Genomic DNA, 20,869 nt, shown 5'->3' with positions numbered 1-20,869 from the left:
GTCATATAATCTGGCAACATTTTTTCAGGGTGAGCTTTGTGAAGCATACATTAGTTATCGAGGACAATATCAACAAAGTAGATGAATGCCTTTGCCAAGGAGATTATATAATGTAGGTAAGAAGATAGGATTTACAGAAGTTAAATAATTGTGGAGTACTTTAAAAGTGATGCTAGTTAACTTCAGCAATACAATACAAACTATATGTGTTATCATACCTAATCTGAACCTCATATATTCAGTGTGCAAATATACTTATTTCTCTTTTTTTTTCCTGAAGCTAGATTGACCCATTTTGTGTTGTATTGATGCAATTCACCTTAAAACTATGTGTTTCAGACTGATTTCAGTTTAAAGAATATATCTTGAATATATTCAAAAGTGTTCCTTTAGGCAAGTTCACCAAATGTCCATTTTTAATTAACGTTTGTTGAGCCTTTCATTTTTCTAACCTTATTTTTACTACCTAGTGTTCCTTGATATCAACAACTCATTTGTTATGAACTATTGCCTACTTTCTTCCTTCAAGTTTTTTTGTTTGTTGCCTTATTCTTCCTTTGGTTGGCTGTTTTCTGCCTTTATAAAAACACAATGCTTTATTCTTCTAGATCATACAAAATCATCTTTTAAACAAAGTTCCTCTATTGTCTTCATTGATTTGATTCTGTGGCTTATGTACCATTCTCCACAGATGTAAAACTTAGGTAAATTATTCTACCTTATTTGATAAAATATAATCATATTAATATTAGCCTATTCTCAAATGATCTTTGAGGAAAAAGTCATTCATGACAATGAAATCTAAAAGGTATGTTGGCAAATATAAACGAATCATTACTGTATGCCAGGCACTGTGGTAAGTGCTGGAGATACAAATATAAGCAAACAAGTCAATCTCTGCCCTCTAGGAATTTAAATTCTAATGGAGAAAGATAGCATAGAAAGGGGAGCCATAAAGTGGGGGTAAGGGAAGGTAAAAGGGGCAGAGTTTGTGTTTTGACAGGAGGGAGATAGGAATGGTGGGCAAATTCCAGGTTGGCTTGGTTTGAAAATGACCAAGAAGTGGCATAGTAGCATGGTTCCAGAAAAGATAAGGTGAAAATTCACTTACTGGAGCCCTGGATCCCAGAGACAGAGTCCAGATTCCCTTAGATCGACAATGTCGAGAATGACCAGAATGGAAATGGGGGGAAATAGAGGGTTCTTTTTCGAGTAGACTATACACATGTGTTTCTCTATTCCATGACACTGGATTTAACTTGATTTTAACTGTATTTGATAACCACTCAAGAGTTTTAAGATATACCTTAGGTTTAGTTTTTACTTTGGCCTTTCCCTCACTGGAGGTCTCTTATAAAATCTAGATGCCCACTGACTGGGCATCAATATAGAGAGTATTCTTAACTGTTAATGTGTAGATTGGACTGTTTGACAATGTAGACACCTAATTTTTATTGACTGACTGACTAGATAACTTCTTAGGTTCCCCTTAATTCTGAGATTCTTTGGTCTTAAAAAATCATTGGTAGAAGTTTTAAAATGTCCATTTTTCTCCTGATTTAATGAATTTCAATAAAATTTAATATATAGGTAGAAGTTCAGAGAGATGTGCTTGTACTGAGTGAAGTCTTCAACAGATACAAATGAGACCAATTAACAATGATATATTTGGACCATTTTCTTTTTTTTTTTTTTTTTTTTTATTTGGACCATTTTCTTATTTTGTTGGTCTTACTAAAAGTAACACTTAGCCACATTTTCTTAAACTTCTCACTTGTAGCTTATTTGAGATTCTGATCATTGTTTTACTCTCAGCTCTTCCTCTTAGGAACCATGTAAACCTGAGCCAAGTCTCAAATTTTCTCATCAAATGGCTAATACTATTAGTCTCCTAGAATTATTGTAAAAACCAAATGATGTGATGGATTTGATGTGCTTTGTTAAATAAGGACTTTGTAAATGATAATTTTTTAATGTATTATTGTAATTGTTATTTTAGAGAACTGATTATTTGTTTTCTCTTTTCTTTTTACAAAAAGCTTGAAGACATCACACAGGACATTACTGTTTCTCAACTTAGTGATGTTGCAGATTACCTAGAAGATGTTGCATAGACATGAAAGAAGGAGGTATTCTAATAAAATGGACTAAGGACTGAACAGTTACATTTCTTTCAGACAATCACTCTTTGGAATGTCTGCTTCCTGTTTGTGCCTTGTGTTTCAAAAAGACTGCAGATAAAAAAAAAAAAACTTATCATTTCACAGCATATACTAAATGAAATAGTTCCAATTTGAGCCCGTGTGGAGGATTTACTATTCTTCATTTGGTTAAAATATGCCTTTCACTGTGGAAGTTGGATTTTCTCAGCACTTGTCCATTGCAGGCAGTGGACACATGGAATTACCAGTATTATGGAGAGTATAATAGAAGAAATCAACAAAACTATACCTTCACACAAAATTGTATATGAATGAGTGTGTGTGGAATTATGATACTTTTCAAATAATGGTTTTAGGCCTCAAAAGCAAGGATATCTGGAGTTAAGGCTTATCCACTCAATTATACTTTGTTATTGGTGAAGTCATTCTGAGATTAGTTAAGAGTTATGTGATAAATCTTTAGTACTGAGATACATCAGTATAAGTTAGGTTTGGTATATCAGCTTTAACTTTATATTTCCTTCCTTTTGGAAGGTTCGTTAGACCATTAAGGTTATCTTAAATTACTCTTCTGTCTGCTAATTAATTTTATTTTGTGGACATCTAATAAGTGGTTGAAGCTTTGAGTTCCCAGAAGTGGACAGTATCACAGTCAAGTTACTCTTGATGAGTCCTTGTCAGTGTGAGAATCTTTGATTTACAAGCAGAAAATGTTCACTACAGTTGTGTTTTTTAAAAATTTGCCTTCTAAGATACCCAAACAAGTCTGAAACCACTAAACAGCTCTTTCTTTTTTGCTTCAGACCTGTAAGTTGACATCTAAGTTAAAATCCAAATTGGAAAACAAAATTAGTGATGGCCTAAGACCACATGAATACTCAGTTTCAGACAGAAGCTTATACTGTGCATGTTTTCATTATAACTCTATAAAAACAGGGTCGATAATGGAAATGCTGACAGTTTCATTTATACTGTCATGCATAAATGCTGCTATTTATAGGTCATTAACATTTGTAATACTAAAGTCTTTTAAATTGCACTTGAGCATTGTTAAAAATAATTGGAAAAGATAAATGCAGGTGAATATAAGCAGCTATACATTTATGTTAAATTTTTATACTTTTTTATTTCAATTAAATTATGGTTATTTTTTGTCACCTTAATATAGAAGCAACATGCTAAACCAAATATATTAATGAAGAGAGGAGCTAATACATAGTTTACATAAAGCCAACTGGTACTCTCACATTGGCCCAAATATTTTAAAGTAATAATTTGTTGGATTTTTAGTATAAAAGGTCATAAATACTTATGTACTTTTCACCTGATGGTAATTACAATATTAAAATCTGGAATTGATTCTTTTTTGTTTACTGAAAATAAACCAAGCAAGAATATCAAGGAGAAATTAAAAAACAGACCACTGATGATGTTCAGGTATGCCCTAGATTTATAAAGCAGTATCTCAAGATAGTTAAGGCCATTATGTTTTTCTGTATTTGAATCCTATCAAGAGGATCTTTAAATGGTAAACAGTATCTTGTATGAAGAAATACTATACTGCAACAAACCGTCCAAATTACTTACTACAAAATACCTTTCATGCTTTGTGTTGCATCCATGAAACAATGTGAAATTTAAATGGCTGTTGTAAAGTATTACATTTTTGTTCTGCCCACCTGTGAATTGTATCAAATGTATTTTTTAAAATTCTGATTGAAGATAATGAGATTTCAGTGAAATGTTTAAAACTTTGTTGCAGGATGTGACCTTTATAAAAATTACAAAACCATTTATAAATTGTTGAATAGTAGCATCTGAAATGTGGCATTTTTCCTACCTGTTAGAGAATCTGAATTTCAGATGGTATTTGGGAAAATGTGGGAGAAAAATACCAAATGTGAGATCATTTTATGATGTTAGTACTGTATGCATTTTTGAGTAACTTTTAGTAACCTAAAATTCAACTATAAGATAAGGCTGTGGTGCTAGATGGAGTTGTTCACCCTGTTTGAAATAGATTTACCTATCTAGATGATGACTAAGCTTTAAGGTTTAGAATCATAGAAGGCCAGAAGATTTGTGTGTGAAGGGGTTTTTTAGACGCATGTATATGGACTTATTATCCCAGGTAACATACTTTTTTGGAATATATTTTTGTGGGGTGAAACCAGTATTCTGCAGTGGAAGTTTTCATATTTCAGGTCCTTCATTAATTGACAAAAAAAAAATAAAAGTGCTTTTTTCTTTTTCCTTCATGTTCTCTCATCTTTATACATTACTGTTATGTCACTAATTGGGTATTTATAAACATATCAAAAAGCCCATCAGGCAAAGGTAGATAATGTATGCAGTATATCTGTCTTTAATATTCAACAATTTTGAAATAACTGTGAATTAAAAATATATTTCACATATTTCTATTTCCTGAACACTTACCACCCCGAAATTTCCAGATGCATTTAGGCTTATCCCCATTCCTGCCCAGATTCATGTAAAGCCAAACTAAAAACTAACTATACAAAGGAGAATACATGTCTCCATGTATTTGTAGTAGCTATTTATGTATGTGAGATTGTCCTACCGTGCTGCCACACCTCATTTTACTTTAGGAAGAAAGGAAAATACACATTCTATGTCTTTTTTCCTTCTTGCATCTTTTGTGTAAAGCATTCTACTGGGCCCTGGGTAGAATTCCAGGAAATAGCATTATTGTGCTTATTTTGTGTTTGTACGCTTCTGTCATGGGATCCTAGATTGAAAGCTAGGTCATCCAATCTCATCATTTTACATTTGAGGAAACTAGGTCAAAAAAAAAAAGTGACTTGAGTTTCTAACTCAGATCTCTGTCCCCAGCGTGTTTTCCTCTATACCTTGTTGTCTGTCATACCAATATACCTTGCCTTCATCTTCTCACCCCATCCTGTTTTTCTTTCTTCTAGTACTGTATTTTTCAGATAGAAGAGTATTAAAAATTGTCCTCCTTTTCACATCCCGATCATGGCTTCCATCTTACCTCTATTGGTGAAGCTGTTAACTGAACCTTGCTCCTGAGGCAAGTTCTGGGTCAAGTTGGTATTAGCCATTCATCATGAAACTGTGTGCCACATGTCGTCATTGGATGTCTGAGGATCTAACAGAGGCTGATACCAGCAAGAATGGGAGAGAACGTTGCTATTGCTAAGAAAGGGCATAAAGGCTCAGGGGCTGTGGCTGCCAATAGACTAGAACCAGGTATTACCAATATCCTTATTCCTTTCCAGCGAGTGGCATCATGTTACTGCTAGCAGTGACGGTGTCCTTAGATATTCTGTTTCTTTTTCTTGGCCACCACCGTCAGCAATAAGAGCACTACACTGGGACTATGATAAGATCTTCCCCCACTCCATGTTTTGGTTTTCTTAGGAGCAAAAAGGAATCCACATGAGAGACTTTGGAGATGATGGGGCTGGGAGATGATGAAAAGAAGAGTTGCTTGGAAGCCACAACCTCAGGGCTGGAGCATTTGGGAGGAAAGAAGACAGACGGAATAAGGTAATAAGATTCCCATGTGCACAGAGGTAACCCATACAAAAAATGTAACTCTGGTAGGTGGCCCTGCCTGGTACCAGCTAAAACTGCCTTTACCAGCTGGTATGCTTTTCTCATCCTACTTGGGCTTTGGTAGATGTCCAGCCTTTCTTTCTGCTATCTATATGTTGTGCTTGACCTCTAACATTTCCATTTGCAGATGCTAACATTTTAAGATATTTTTCATTTGTAAATTACCAAATATTTGTATTTTATGAGATAATTTTCCCAGCAAATGTATAATTTTTAAATGTCCTTTGCATTCTCTAGTAATTTGCTTTTTCAGTTACATTTCTATTGCATGGAATTTAAATCTATAACAGAACTTGAGTTCATCTGCTCTAATAGAAGAGGCAAATGGTGGTACAGTGCGCTATAGGGCATTATACCGGGAGTTAGGAAGACTTGAGTTCAAATCCAGACTCAGACACTTTAGTAAGACCTTGGGCAAGTAACTTAACTTCTGTCTGCCTCAGTTTCCTCATCTGTAAAATGGGAGTACTAGCATGTGCCCCCAGGGTTGTGAGGATCAAATGAGATACTATTTCTAAAAATCACTTAGCACAGTGTCTGGAACATAGTAAATGCTTTATATTTATTTCCTTCATTTTACAAATGAGAAAACTGAGGCTCACAGAGGGCACAGAATTTGATAGGTAGAAGGGACTTTACTGGCTAGTCATGTATTCATCCTATATACTGAAGGAATCCCCACAGTGACATACCTGCCAAGGAGTCATCTAGCCTCTTTATTTTTTTTAATGTTTTATTTTTCCCCCCAATTACATGCAAAAACAATTTTCAGCATTCATTTTTTAAAATTTTGAGTTCCAGATTCACTCCTTCCCTCACCTACCCCATCTTTGAGATGGGTAAGCAATCTGATAAAGGGTTATATATGTGCAATCATGCAAAACATTTAACCTCTAACCAAAAAAGTGAAAAATAGTATGCTTTGGTCTGCATTCAGACTCAGTCAGTTCTTTCTCTGGAGGTGGATAGCATTTTTCCTCATAAGTCCTTTGGCATTGTCTTAGATCACTGTATTGCTGAGAAAATAGCTAAGTCATTCACAATTGATCATTGTACAGTATTGCTGTTACCGTGTACAGTGTTCTGTTTCTACTCATTTCACTTTGAATCAGTTCATAAGTCTTTCTAGGTTTTTCTGAGAGCATGTTGCTTGTCATTTCTTATAGCACAGTAGTATTCCATTACAATTATATATCACAGCTCGTTCAGCCAATCCCCAGTTGTTGGGCATCCCCTCAGTTTCCAATTCTCTGCCACCACAAAAAGAGCTGCTATAAATATTTTTGTATAAATAGGTCCTTTTCCTTCTTTTTTTATTCCTTTGGGATACAGACCTAGTAGTGGTACTGCTGGATCAAAGGGTATGCAGTTTTATAGCCCTCTGGGCATAGTTCCAAATTGCTCTATATATAGAGCACAGCCTGTGGCCCCTTGGCTGTAAGCATCCCATGGGCATGCCAAAGGATTTCAGGCGGCCCGTGAAAACGTAGAGTAAAATACTTAAATGTTTTACATTTTTCATGGGTACTAGATTGTTTCAATGATTACTGCTTTGTAATTTAGTTTGAAAGCTGGTACTACAAGGCCATCTTCCTTCACATTTTTTTCCCATCAGTTTCCTTGAACTTCTGTTCTTTCAGATGAATTTTTTTTTTAACCTCTACAAAACAAATCTTTAGTAATTTGGTATGGCAGAATTATTTTTGTTATATTGGCTTAGTCTGCCCATGAGCTATGAAGTTTTCCATTTCTGTTTAGATCTGTCTCTATTTGTGTGGAAAATGTTTGTAATTGTGTTCATATAGTTCCTGGATTTGTCTTGGCAGGTAGACTTTCAAGTATTTAATATTGTCTGCGATTATTTTAAGTGGAATTCCATTTCTGTCTCTTCCTGCTGGGTTTCGTTGGTAATTTATAGAAATGCTAGTGATTTACATAGGTTTATTTTACAACCTGAAAGTTTGCTAAAGTTATTCATCGTTTCAACTAGTTTTTAGTTAATTCTTTAAGGTAAAGTGTATCATCATATCGTCTGCAAAAAGTAATAGTTTTGCTTCTCTTTGCCTATTTTTATTCCTTCAATTTCTTTTTCATGTCTTATTGCTATAGGTAGTATTTATAATACAATGTTGAATAATAGTGGTGATAGTAGATATCCTTGCTTCACTCCTGATCATATTGGGAAGGTTTCTAGTTCATCCCCTTTACATGTAATTCTTGCTTTTGGTTTTAGATACTATTCACCTTTTAAGAAAAGCTCCATTTATTCCTATTCTTTCTAACGTTTTTTAATTGGAAATAGGTATTGTATTTTGTCAAAAGCTTTTTCTGCATCTATTGACATAATCATTATTTTGATTGTTTTTGTTGTGGTCAATTATATTTATTGTTTTCCTGATATTGAACCAGTTCTGCATTCCGCCTCATCATTGTGTGTGATAATCATGATGTAGTCTCCTTACAAATATTTTATTAAAAAATTTTGCATTAATATTTATTAGGAAAATTGGCCTGTAGTTTTCTTGCTCTGTTTTTGCTCTACTGGACTTAGGTATCAAAATCATATTTGTGTCCTTTATAATTTCTTGAAATATGATATATAGGCTCTTTTTTTTGGTCATGGCTTTCAGGTAGTCTAGTAATTCTTAAATTATCTCTTCTTGATCTATTTTCCAAGTTTTTCTTTTTTAGCTTTTTCACATTTTCCTGTTATTTTTTCATTCTTTAGACTTTGTGTTATTGTTTCTTGATGTCTTATGGACTCATTAAGTTACACTTACCCAGTTCTAACTTTTAAGGAATTAATTTCTTTAAGTGAGCTTTTGTACCTAGTTTTCCATTTGGCTAATTCTGCTTTTTTAAGGAATTCTTTCCTTTAGTGGATTTTTGTGCCTTTTTCACCATTTGGCCTATTCTATTTTTTAAGGTGTTATTTTCTTCATTATTTGTGTGTGTGTGTGCCTTCTTTACCTCCTTTACTTTTTGCTTCTTTTCATAATTATTTTTTGCATTGTTTTTATTTCTTTTCCCAGTTTTTCCTCTATTACTCTGATTTAAAATAGTATTTTTAGTTGCTTTTTTTAAAAATCACTTTCTTTGGCTTTCCCAGAAATTCTTCCCCTCCCCCCAGGATTTATTGTTGAGCTTTATGTTCAATCTTTTTACTTTGAGGCTTTGCTTTCAAATATTTTCCACGTTATTATCATCTTCTAGGTTTGTCCCTTGATCTTCCTTGTGAACATAGTAGCTTTTATATGGGCAGGGTCTTTTTTGTGTTTGCTCATTTTCCACCTTATTTCTTCGCTTTGAACTTTATGTTGGAGTTGAACTCTGCTCATCTTGGAAGAAGGAGCCTGTGGGGCACTGTCTGAAGCTTCAAGTTTTTTCCCCACTGCTGTTTTCATAGCTGATTCTGGGGCTGGGGGCTCTTCTAAGTTTTCACTGCTTCCAGGGTGGCGTATAAACCAGGAATAGTGTGGTCACTGTTCTCCTGGTTTGTACTTTGGACCTAGGAAAGGCCCTTGCTACTGTAAACACTCCTCTCTGCCCTGGATTTGCAACCTGTAACTGCGTAATTGGAAGTTGAATTGCCACACAGTGCCCAGTAAAGTTCCCAGTGCTAGCACAGGGATCCCCTGTAATTTCTTTCTGACCAGTTCAGTCCCTTTATTCTCTTTAGACCGAGAGCTCCTAAAGCTGCTGCTGCTGCTGTGGCCTTGAAGGCCCCACAGCTGGTGTGGGCCCTGCACTGTGCTCTGGGACAGCCCCCACCTCAGTGTCACAGACCTCTCCTTCTGACCCTCCTAGGTTGTCTTGGTCTGGAAAAATATCTCATTCCCACTTTTTGTTTGCTCTGCTCTTCCAGAATTTAATTATTGACAGGTTATTTTAAAGTTGTTTGGAGGGGAATATATAGCTGTAATACTGCTAACTGGACTCCTCCATCTTGGCTTTGGCTCCCATTTCATGTCTTCGTTCCAGTCATGTTTGGTATTTCTGATTGTTACCTTCACTTTTGATTTTTGATATGTGGTGATTCTTATCACTTACGTTGTTAAAATTATTAGGTACATTCTCTTGGCTTTGCTTACCCAGCTGCTCCAGTTCCTTTAGATCTTTCCATGATTCTCCGTATTCATCATTTCTTCCAGCACAGTAATATTCCATTACATTGACATACCACATTTTGTTTAGCCATTCCCCAGCTGATGCTGTCTACTTGATTTTCAGTTATTTTCTATCACAAAATAGTGCTGCTACAAATATTTTGGTGTATATGAGGACTTTCTTTTTCATCAGTAGCTTCAGTGGAGTTCAGTCCTCTGTGCTAGAAATTGGTTCTTCTTTAACTTCCCCCTGTCCCTTCCACCCAACAAAACCCCCCAAGTCCCATGGCTCTCCTTTTTCAATGACAAAGACTAGTAAGGACTCTGGCAGCTCTCTTGCTACCCTTAACATCATGTGATCAGTCTCATGCTTGACCTTAGACTTGTGCTGTTGAAATGGACTTTGCCTTCTTAGCATTTGGGGAATATATAGTTTTAACAGGACTTCTCCTTATGTAGGCCCTCAGTCAGGACCCATGTATGACCATCCATTAGAGAAATTTCAGACAGTCTAGGTCAAAAGCTTCATGTATCCAGGCTCATTCAGAGGGCTGTTGGCTGGCTTTGTGTCTGGGTAGACCATAAAATTATTTTGCATATTCTAGGCCTAGAAGGTATTGCAGGTCTAGAGAGAAACTGAACATTTCAGGAGTGTGGAAAACCCATCTGGTATTTGAGATACTGTAGGGCTTAGGAGAGAAGAGAGACTTAGAGAAATCTCTCTCTCCTGCCAATCATGCTTGCAATTGTGAGGAGCAACGTTTGCAGTTCTTTGGAAGGGCGTTTAAAGGCATTGGGAAATAATAAAGACCTGGTATTTGTTACTTTAAAAAGGTTGGACAATAGCTTAATTGCTATGACCATGTTAGTGGATTCTGTATTTCAAGTCTACGTTGGACATGAGAACAACAGAATGAGTAGAAGTAATGTTATTGTGGAGCATGAGCCATGATAGTAGGTTTGAGAATGGCCTGTGGGTAAAAGACCAAATCAGTGCAGAGGCTGGGAACCCCAAAGCATGATGGGGCTTGATGTGAAGCATCTTCCCCCCTGTGAATATCATGGGATATATATGAAGTGTAGGGATTGTGGTTCAGTGCTTAGTGTCCCCCATACAATGTAAACCACTATGAAACAAGCAATGATGAAAACTGAAAGATCAGGTTATATCTAGTATACCTTTTGTGAATCACAGGTATCTGAACTTTCTTCCTAGTTTTTGCTTTAGAAGGAAAAATTTCAGGAGGCATCCAAGCAACATAACATTAGTGTAGATAAGAGACTACATGGTCCGCTTCAGGGCCCGTTATTCTTACAAACAGGCTTCTGAGTTATACCCTTCTTGTGACAACTTTCAAGTATCAGTAGATTTTGCTAAAGACAAAATATCAGATAAAGCAGTATCACTGAAGCCATTTGTGGTCACATGCATATTGACTGTCTAAATCAAGTCAAATCAACAAGCATTTTTTAATCATCTTTGTGCCAGGCTCTTAAGTACTGAGGTTACAAAGAAAACAATTACAACAAAATCTCAAAGGAAAAAAGGTCTTTGCTCTCAAGGAGCTCTTGGTCTATGGGGGAGACAACATATACACAACCAAGTACAAACTAGACAGGATAAATTGGAGATAATCCTAGAGGAAAGGCACCAGCATTAAAAGGGATCAAGAAAGTCATCTCACAGAAGGTAGGATTTTTGCTGAGACTTGAAGGAAGTCAGGAAAATCAGTGCAAAGAACATAAGGGAGAAAAGCTTCCAGGCATGAGGGACAGCCAATGGAAAATTCTTGGAGTTGAGAAATGGAGTATCTTGTATGCAGAGTAGCAAAGATCCCAGTATTCCCGAGTGACAGTATGTGGAGGGGAAGAAGGTGTAAGAAAACTGGAAAGACAGAAAGTCCAGGTTATGAAGAACTTTAAAAGCCAAACAAGATTTTATATTTGATCCTAGAGGTAATTGGAGCTAGTTGAATTTATTTTATAGGGGGGAGGGTGACATGGTGAGACCTATGCTTTAGGAAAATTACTTTGATATCTGATTAGAGGATGGGTTGGACTGGGGAGACCTCCACTTAAGTCAGGGGGACCAGACTAAAGGCTTTGCTGTCATGAAGGGTAGAGAGCTGGCTATGGTGAGATATATTAAGAAGGTAGAAACTACAGGGCTTGGCAACTGATAAGTATGTGAGTTTGGCTTTCGGGCTTGGTAGACCTCTAAGTAGTTTTATGTGTGTTCCAGGCCTGTTATGATCACTGACAATGAACATTTTTCATTCTCCATGAATTTCAGGAGCAAACTCCCATAATATCTAGCAAATCTTTGATATGTCACTGAAACAGATAAGAAGGTAATGGCTTCTTCATGAGATTAGATTGTTCCACACATACTGCACACATTCTGAGAATGGGTCAGAAGAGACCAACAGCACCTTTGTAACATCAGGTTTAAAGACCTCCCTTTTCTTGATTGAAAGGCTTCTTCTGGCCTTGTGGAAAAACTTCCTCATGAGATTCCACCTGGCCTTGGTCTCATTTTGAACTTAATTCATGAAGTTCATGTCACTAGTTTAAAATTTCTTATTTCAGATACAGGAAGGACGAGGTATCTCAGGTTTTCCTCTATAAATCTTAGTTCAATTGTTTTACTTTTTGGAGCTGTTGTTATGTCACATATTTTGGTTTCTTAATCTGGAGTCAGAATGGCAAATTGTAGTTTTAAGACTTCACTAAAGAACCAGTTAGACCATGTATAGGGAGCTTGATTTTTAAGGCTGGCAAGTGATAAATATAATTTTACTCTCTCAAATACTCAAGTGGACTTTTTTTATTTCATTGATTCAGGAATTCCTTCTGGTGATGCAGATCGCAACCCAACTATGTCTGGCCAACCTGTGTGACTCTTTTCTATGCCCTCCCAAAAGTTCACCACGAGGGGTCCATCCAACATGCTGGAAGACTTCTCACTTTTTCCCAACATCAAGATGGTGGTGGAGAACTCTGGCTATCCATGGATCAACCCTCACTCCCACCATGTGACTAACCCATCTTCTCTTTTGGTCATAAGATACTTGTCGACATCCTTTGCTTCTTGTTCTTTGGAATTCTTGATTGGTTATATGTTGCAGCCTGTTGTACTTTGCACAGTACTGCTTACCCTTTGTATCATCAGTCAGTCAGTAAACATTTATTAAACACTTTTTATGTGCCACTAGGAACTGTGCTAAGTACTGGGGATACAAAAGCAAAAGCATCCATGACAGGAAGAGATTCTAGTGGGGGACAGAACATGCAAAAGTGTAAATGAGAGAGAATCTCAGAAGTAAGTCACTACTGGGTAAAGAAGGCTAGAGACCAATAAAGGCCTCTTACAGAAGGTAAGATTTGAACTCAGTTTTGACAGAAGCCAGGAGGTAAAGGTGAGGATGGAAAATATTCCAGGCATGGTACATAGCCAGCAAAAATTTAGGGAGTCAGGGAGTAGAGTTTCTTGTTTGAAGAACAACAAGAAGGCACTACGGACAGAGATTGAGGCTGATGAACTGTGAATTGTTCAGCATAGGAGGAGGTTGATAAAGTTCTGAGGTTCAACCCCCCCCAGGGAAACCACACTCAAGGGGAAAAGAGAAGTTGAGTGACAGAGGCTTAATAGAAGAAAAAAAGACTAAAATTACCAAAGATCTCAGAAGGAAAAAAATATACTTAAAGGCTTTGAGCATAAGGAGAAAAACCAGATAATTCATCAGCATTTCTATATACTATCAACAAAACCCAGCAGAGAGAGAGAGAAATTTAATTTAGAATAACTGTAGACAAACTATTTGGGAATCTACCTGCCAAGATAAACCCAGGAATTTTATAAACACAATTACAAAACATTTTTCACACAAAGGGAGATGTAAACAATTAGGAAAAAATTGTTTATGGGTGTGCAGAACTGGTATAATAAAGATGGCAATTCTAGCTAAATTAAATTTCTTATTCAGTGCCATACCAATCAAACTTGGAGGAGATGGCAAACCAAGAGAACCCCCAAAATTCACCAAGAATCAGACACAACTGAAATGACTCAACAAGAACAACAACCAATTAAACTTCCATAGAATGATTTTGTAGAGCTAGATACAAAGCTCATCTGTAAGAACAAAAGGTCAAGATTGTCAAGGGAATCAATGAAAAACAAAAAAAGGAAGGTTGCCTAGTAGAGTTCCAGATTCCAAATTATAAAGTAGTAATCATCAAAACAATCTGGTACTGGCTAAGAAATAGAATGGCGGATCAGTGGAATAGATTAGGTGCCAAATACACAGTAGTAAAAAGACCATAGTAATAGAATGTTTGATAAACCCAAAGATGTAAGCTTTCGGGGTAAGAACTCAGCATTTGACAAAAATTGCTGGGAAAACTGGAAAGCAGTTTAGCAGGCACTAGACATAGATCAGTGTCTCACACCATATACCTATATAAGGTCAAAATGGATAAATGATTTAGATATAAAGGATGATAGAAGTAAATCAGGGGAGCATGGGAAAATGTACCTGTCAGGCCTATAGACGAAGAGTTTATGATCTAACAAGAGGTGCGGATTATGGGAAGTAAAATTATTTTGATTATGTGAAATTTAAAGGCTTTTGGACAAAACTAAAGCATCCAAAATTAAAAAGAAAACAGGTAACTGGGAAAGATTCTTGTAGCCAAATTTATGAAAATGGCCATTCTCCAGTGGATAATTGGTTAAAAGGTATGCACAGGCAGTTTTCAGAAGAAATCAAAGCTATCTATAATCAAATGAAAAAATACTCTAAATCACTATTGATTAGTGATTTAGTAAATTAAAACAACTCTGTGGTACTACCTCAGACCTATGAGGTTGGCTAACATGACAGAGAAGGAAAACGAAAAATCCTGCAGGGAATGTGGAAAAAATGGTACACTAATGAACTATTGGTGGAATTGTGAACTGGTCCAACCATTCTGGAGAACAATTTGAAATTATGCCTAATGGGCTCTAAAACTGCATGCCTTTTGACCCAGCAATACTACTACTAAATCTGTGTTGCAAAGAGATCAAAGAAAAGGAATACAGAAAAATCCGTATCCCAAAGAGGTCAAAGAAAAGGGGAAAAAAAAAGAAAAGGGACCTATTTATACAAAAATATTTGTAGCAGGTTTTATGTAGTTACCAAAAAATTGGAAAATGAGGGGATGCCCTTCAGTTGGGGGATGGCTAAAGTTGTATTTGATTGTGATGGAATGCTGTTGCGCTATGAGAAATGAGCAGGATGGTTTCAGAAAAATGTGGAAAGACCTACATGAACATCAGTGAATTAAGCAGAACCAGGACAACATTTGTTGGTTCTACTGCTCCAGAATTCATTTTGAGGCATTATTTTAAAGTTGTTTGGAGGGGAATTTGGGAGAGTCAGGTGAGATCCTGCCTCTCTTCTGCCATCTTGGCCTCACCCCTCCTTTTACTTTATACGTTGAAATGATTGTGTTTGTTGACAATCATAATAAAAATGAAAATAAAGAGAACAAGAGAGGGTGAAGAGAGTAAACATTGTAATAATCCACAGTAGAATATAATGGAGATAAAAAGAAGCCAATAATCCTGTGACTGTGCATGGATTGAACTCACTTATCGAATAGAGGGTAGCAGAATGGATTAGAAAGCAAAACCCAGCAATATGTTCTCTGTAGGAAACACTTAAACGTAAGGGATCCCCAGGATTTATTTATTTTTGCTTTAAATGGTATTTTATTTTTTTCACAATTACACATCAAGAAAATGTTTAGCATTCATTTTTACAGGATTTTGAGTTCCAAACTTTTTCTCCCTCCGCTCTTTGAAAATTGTAGGCAGTTTAATGTAGTTTATACATACGCTATCATATAAAACATTGCCATATTCATCACAGTAATAGAAAAAGAAACAGAGAATTTAAAGGACTTTAATAGAGTCTATAATGATTCATTTGTATCTAAAAAGAAAGGTGACATTCATGATCTCAGATAAGGCAGTGATGACAATATGCATGGTTAGTGGATAAACAGGAATGCTACAAAATTAGGTTAGCACTCTGAGGCATTACATTTGAGTCCTTAAAGAAGTTCATTTAATTACAGAGAACTATCCAGTAAAACAATCATTGTTTTGGATGTCAACATGTCTCTTTCAAACCTTGACAAAACCAACTGAAAGAATCTGTAAGGACCTAAATATCTTTTTTTTTTTTTTTTTTTTTGAAGACTTAAGTCTCCCTATTTCTCCCAGGCTCTAAGGGCAGGGGCTACTCACTGGCCTGATTCCACCACCAATCAGCATGTGAGCTTTCCTCCCTGGGCCAGTTTGCCCTTTCTTAGGCAACCTGGTGGCTATTAGCCTTTTAACAACGTTTGTGTTAAAAAAAATTATATGACTCAAAGGTCCATGATGAACTGCTGTTGGGTAGCAAGGTAGAAAATATTTAAACTTCCTAGCTTGCTTCACAACAGCAGCAGCATGTCCCATGAGAAGTTCACTATTGCCAAACATAGGTCTCTGGACTTCTTGCCTTTGAAGCAGCAAACCCCAGGAGAAAGTAAAGAGCTTCTCCAAGAACACCCCATCAAGCCCATAGTCCCTGAGCTACAAGGCCTCTATGATCCGTATTGTGTGGGAAATGGACAGACCTAGGTCCAAGGTAAACAAGAAGGAATTGGTCAAGGTATTTGCCATTGTGGAGATACCCTCCATGGTCATTGTAGGCATTGTGACCTATGTGCAAATCCCCCTGTCTTCCTTGAATTTAACTGTCTTTGCCAAGCACATCAGTCGTGAGAGGTACTTGGTTCTACAGGTAATGGCACAAATCCAAGAAGAAAGCCGTCAGGCACTGCAAGAATGACAGGGTAAAGATAGAAAGAAACAGCTGGATGAAAACTTCAGTATATTAAATACCACTGATTATCCTGTCATTGCCAATCTTCAGATATGTTTGTTCCCCTTGAGGCAGAAGTCTCTCTTGATGGAGATCCAGATGAATGGTGGCAGTATGAGGGAGGGTCTATATTGTGCCCAGGAGAAGCTTAAAAGAGTGGATACCTACATCCACTGAGTTTGGATAAGATGAAATGGGCAGTGTTTACAAAGGAGTTGCCAGTTGGTCACCAAGCAACCAACATGCCCTCAAACATATCAAGGCCTAGACGGGTGTGGTTTGTATAAGGGCTTCATACCCTACCCATGTCTCAGGCTAGTCAGAAGGGCAACAGTCACCATCCTCAGGTAAACAAGATCTACAAGTTTGGCTGGGCCTACCAGATTGAGGTTGGCAAACCAATTTAAAAACAATGCATCCCCAATTATGATTTGTCTGATAAAAGCATCAGCTAGCCAAGAGGGTGTGTTACTATGGTGAAGTGAGCAATGTCTTTAGATTGTCGGGATCTAGAAGAATGTTCTTAATCTATGAAAGTTCCTGCTGGTGCAGATGAAACATTGAACCCTGGAGATTTGACAACATCTCCAAGTTTGGCCAGGGATACTTCTAGACCACCTAGACCACATAGGAGAAAGCATTCAGAAGATCAGGAAGGACGATGTTGCTAAAGAGGAAGCTGTTTGATGTTTCCACGTTAACTGGAGTGGGGTGGGGCTGATGGAATTTCAGTCAGTTGAACTTTCCATTTAAAAGGATAAAAGCAAGGAAGGAAGCAAGAAAGGCAGCCAGGCAAGAAGAAAGGTAAGCTGGAAGGAAGGAAAGAAGCAAGGAAGAAAGGCAAACAGGAAGGGAGCACTGAAACAGTTTTATTTAACAAATATGGACAACAGGCAAACCGAACTAATGTAAATGATGGCTATTTTGGAGGACATAATGGAGAAAACACTGTTGGTTACACATTGATCTCAGATTAGCATGGGCACATAGATAACAATCACTGCTAATACTGGTGAGCCTCACCCTAAGAAAATCTTAAATACTGTGAAATTTTTATTGTTCAGAGACCAGTCTTCCTTAAAATACAGAATGACACCAAACCCAAATATTTTTTTAAAAAAAGTCTGACAGTAAAAAAAGAATCTTTAAACATGGAGCAGCAGTTCAAACAAACAAGAAGCCAATATGATCCATTATGACAAATGTTTATTAAGTGGCTATAAGGAGTCTGCAAGGCAATGTTTTAGGTTTTCTGTGTTCTTTGTATTTTATATTTTCCTATGTACTTTTTCCTAATGTTCTAGGGGATATTTTGATGAAAAGCAACCCAATACCTGCCTAAAAGGACCTTTCGACAAGGTATGCACAAATTGTTTATTATATTTCATCAGCTGATAAACATTTATTAAGGATCTACTGTGTGCCAGGCACTGTGTTAAGTGCTGGGGAAACAGAAAGAAGCAACAGTCAGTCTCTACCCTCAAGGAGCTCGTAATCTAATGAGGGAGAAAATAAGCAAACAAATAGGTACAAACAAGCTATATACAGGATAAAATAGAAATAATTAACAGAAGGAAGGAATTAGAAGGATGGAGAGGTGGGGAAAGAATTAGGAAGGCATTAAGAGGGCCTGTGTCACTGGACTGAGGAGTACTTGGTGGGGATATAAGGTTTAAAGAGACTGGAAAGGTAGGAGGTGGCTATGTTATGAAGAGCTTTGAATGACAAATGGAGGATTTTGTATTTGATCCTGAAAATGATAGGGAACTACTGGAGTTTATTGAGTAGGAGGGTGATACGGTCAGACCTATGATTTAGGAAAATCACTTTGGTGGTTTAATGGAGGCTGAGTAGAGTGAGTAGGGGCTTGAGGGAGGTAGACTCTCCAACAGGCTATTGAAATAGTCCAGGCATGAAGTGAAGACGGCCTGTGCAAGAACTCTGGCAGGGTCAGGAGAGAAGGGGGCATGTTTGAGAGATGTTAGAAAGATTTAAATTGACAGTCTTTGACCAACAGGTTGGATATGGGATGAGAGGTGACAGTGTGAAGGGTCAAGGATATGTCTAGGGTGCAAGCCCAGGTGACTTGGACAACTGTGTTACCTTTCACAGTAAGAAGGAAGTTAGGTAAAGGGTGTGGTTTAGGGGAAAAGATGATAAGCTTTGTTTTGGATGTTATGATTTTGAGCTGTCTACAGGATGTCCAGTTGGGGATGCCCAATAGGCAGTGGGAAATAGGATACTGAAAGTCAACCAGGTTAGGACTAGATAAGTAGATTTGAGAATCATCAGCATAGGATGATCATTTCGATCGTAGGGAGCTGATGAGATCACTAAGTGGTACACACAGGGATTGGCCAACCAGCCCTTGGTTCAAATCTAGTCAGCTGCCTGTCTTTGTATGACCCACGTGCTACATGAGCGAAGCCTCTCTGCAGCTCACCTTTCTTCTCATTGATACTCTCTCCTCTCTCGGTTTCATGACACCGTTCCTTCCAGGTTCACTTCGTACCTCACTTAGTGCTCCTCAGTCTCTTTTGTTGGATCTTCATCCAGGTCATGCCTTTTAACTGTGAGTGTCTCAGAGATCTCTTCTCCCTCTGTACCAGAGGGTAGCAAACTGTCCCAAAGGTCAAATTCAGCCTGCCACCTGTTTTTGTATGGCCCATGAGCTAAAAAAAAACAAAAAAAAAAAAACCAAACACCAAAAAACATTTATGTGTGTGTTTGTGTGTTCCTTCAGTCTGGTTCAGATGAAAGTGAGGTTCATGTGACATCTACTTCCTTCAGTCTTTTTTCAATGTTTGTATTTTTCTCATATACCCTGACTATGGAAAATAGAAAGTTCTACCCTCTTCCTCCCCTTTTATTGATTTTTTCCCTCTCCCTTCCTTTTAGTCTTTTAATACCATCAAAATAGAAAAAAAAAATCACCTCCAGGCCCTTTTCTTGTCTTATTTAACTCCCTCTACAACCCTTGAAGACTTGAAGGTTCTGAAGCAGCAGCATTTGTTTCTCCTCCTCCTATTAAAACATAGATATATCATTATGACACAGCCTTCTAATTGCTCAAATATATTTACCTTTCAAGGTTTCTCTTTACTCCTGTATTTTTATTTCAAAGATCCTATTCAGCTGTGTTTTTTTTTTCATCCACCTTGGCAGATCTCTTATTTATTAAAAGTACATTTTCCCAATTGTGTGATTATATTGTCTTTTCCTAGAAAGTTAGTTTTGGTTGTAAGTAGTGATCATTTGTGTATTGTAATATCATAACCCAAATTTTTCTTTTCTTTTTCGTGGTGGTTGTCATGTTTTCAGTGATCCTGACTTTTAATTCCTTGATAATTGAACTCTTTTGTTCTGAGCACTTGCAATATTTTTTTTCCTTTGGATACTGTGGGTTTTGGTTATGATGCTCTTTTTGTTTTGGAGTTTATTTCAGGAGGTCTCTCAGTTTTCACTTATTGTTCTTATTCGGTCATTTTCAGTCATGTCTGACTTCCAGTAAACCCATTTGGGATTTTCTTGGCAGAGATAGTGGAGTGGTTTGCCATTTCCTTCTCCAGCTCATTTTACAGATGAGGAAACTGAGGCAAACAGGGTCACACAGCTAATAAGTATCTGAGGCCAGATTTGAACACGGGAAAATGAGGCTTCCTGACTCCAGTCCCAGCATTCTATTCACTGCACCATGTAGCTGCCCTATAAAAAAAATTGACCAACATCCTATCCAAATGTCTACTTTGTTGTTACTCATTTGCTTCTGACTCAGTGGCCCCATGTACTATATTGTTAACAGGGTTTTCCTAGTAAAGATACTGGAATAGTTTCCTTCTCTGTGGATTAAGGCAAATAGAGGTTAAGTGACTTGCCCAGGAGTTGTGCAGCTAGTAAGTGTCTGAGTTTAGATTTGAACTCAGGTCTTCCTGACTCTAGGCCCAGTACTCTATTCACTGAGTAACCTAGCTGCCTCTTAGTTTTATTTATTACTTCTTGAAGCATGACATTTTTTGTCATGGTTTTCAGATAGTCTAAGGATTCTTATACTCTGCTTCATACCTTACTGACTACATTA

The 20,869-nt window shown here is 37.1% G+C and overlaps 1 protein-coding gene across 5 annotated transcripts in view; it reads left to right on the top strand.

The window, feature by feature from the left end:
• Positions 1 to 4,419, top strand: part of CEP43 (centrosomal protein 43) — a 61,259-nt gene extending 56,840 nt beyond the window's left edge. For 2 of the 5 annotated variants that reach the window (XM_036768799.1, XM_036768796.1), the window contains one exon: positions 2,040 to 4,419. In XM_036768799.1, the coding sequence (XP_036624694.1) occupies positions 2,040 to 2,114 (75 nt within the window). In that variant the 3' untranslated portion in view covers positions 2,115 to 4,419. The remainder of the gene's footprint in view (positions 1 to 2,039) is intronic. The other 3 variants (XM_036768798.1, XM_036768797.1, XM_036768801.1) reach the window with 3 other exon arrangements.
• Positions 4,420 to 20,869: the final 16,450 nt, after the last annotated feature.

Source organism: Trichosurus vulpecula, chromosome 7 (genome assembly GCF_011100635.1).
Source record: "Trichosurus vulpecula isolate mTriVul1 chromosome 7, mTriVul1.pri, whole genome shotgun sequence".
Taxonomy (NCBI): domain Eukaryota; kingdom Metazoa; phylum Chordata; class Mammalia; order Diprotodontia; family Phalangeridae; genus Trichosurus; species Trichosurus vulpecula.
Note: the sequence above shows the minus strand (reverse complement) of the source record. Positions and strands in the feature narration are given on the sequence as shown.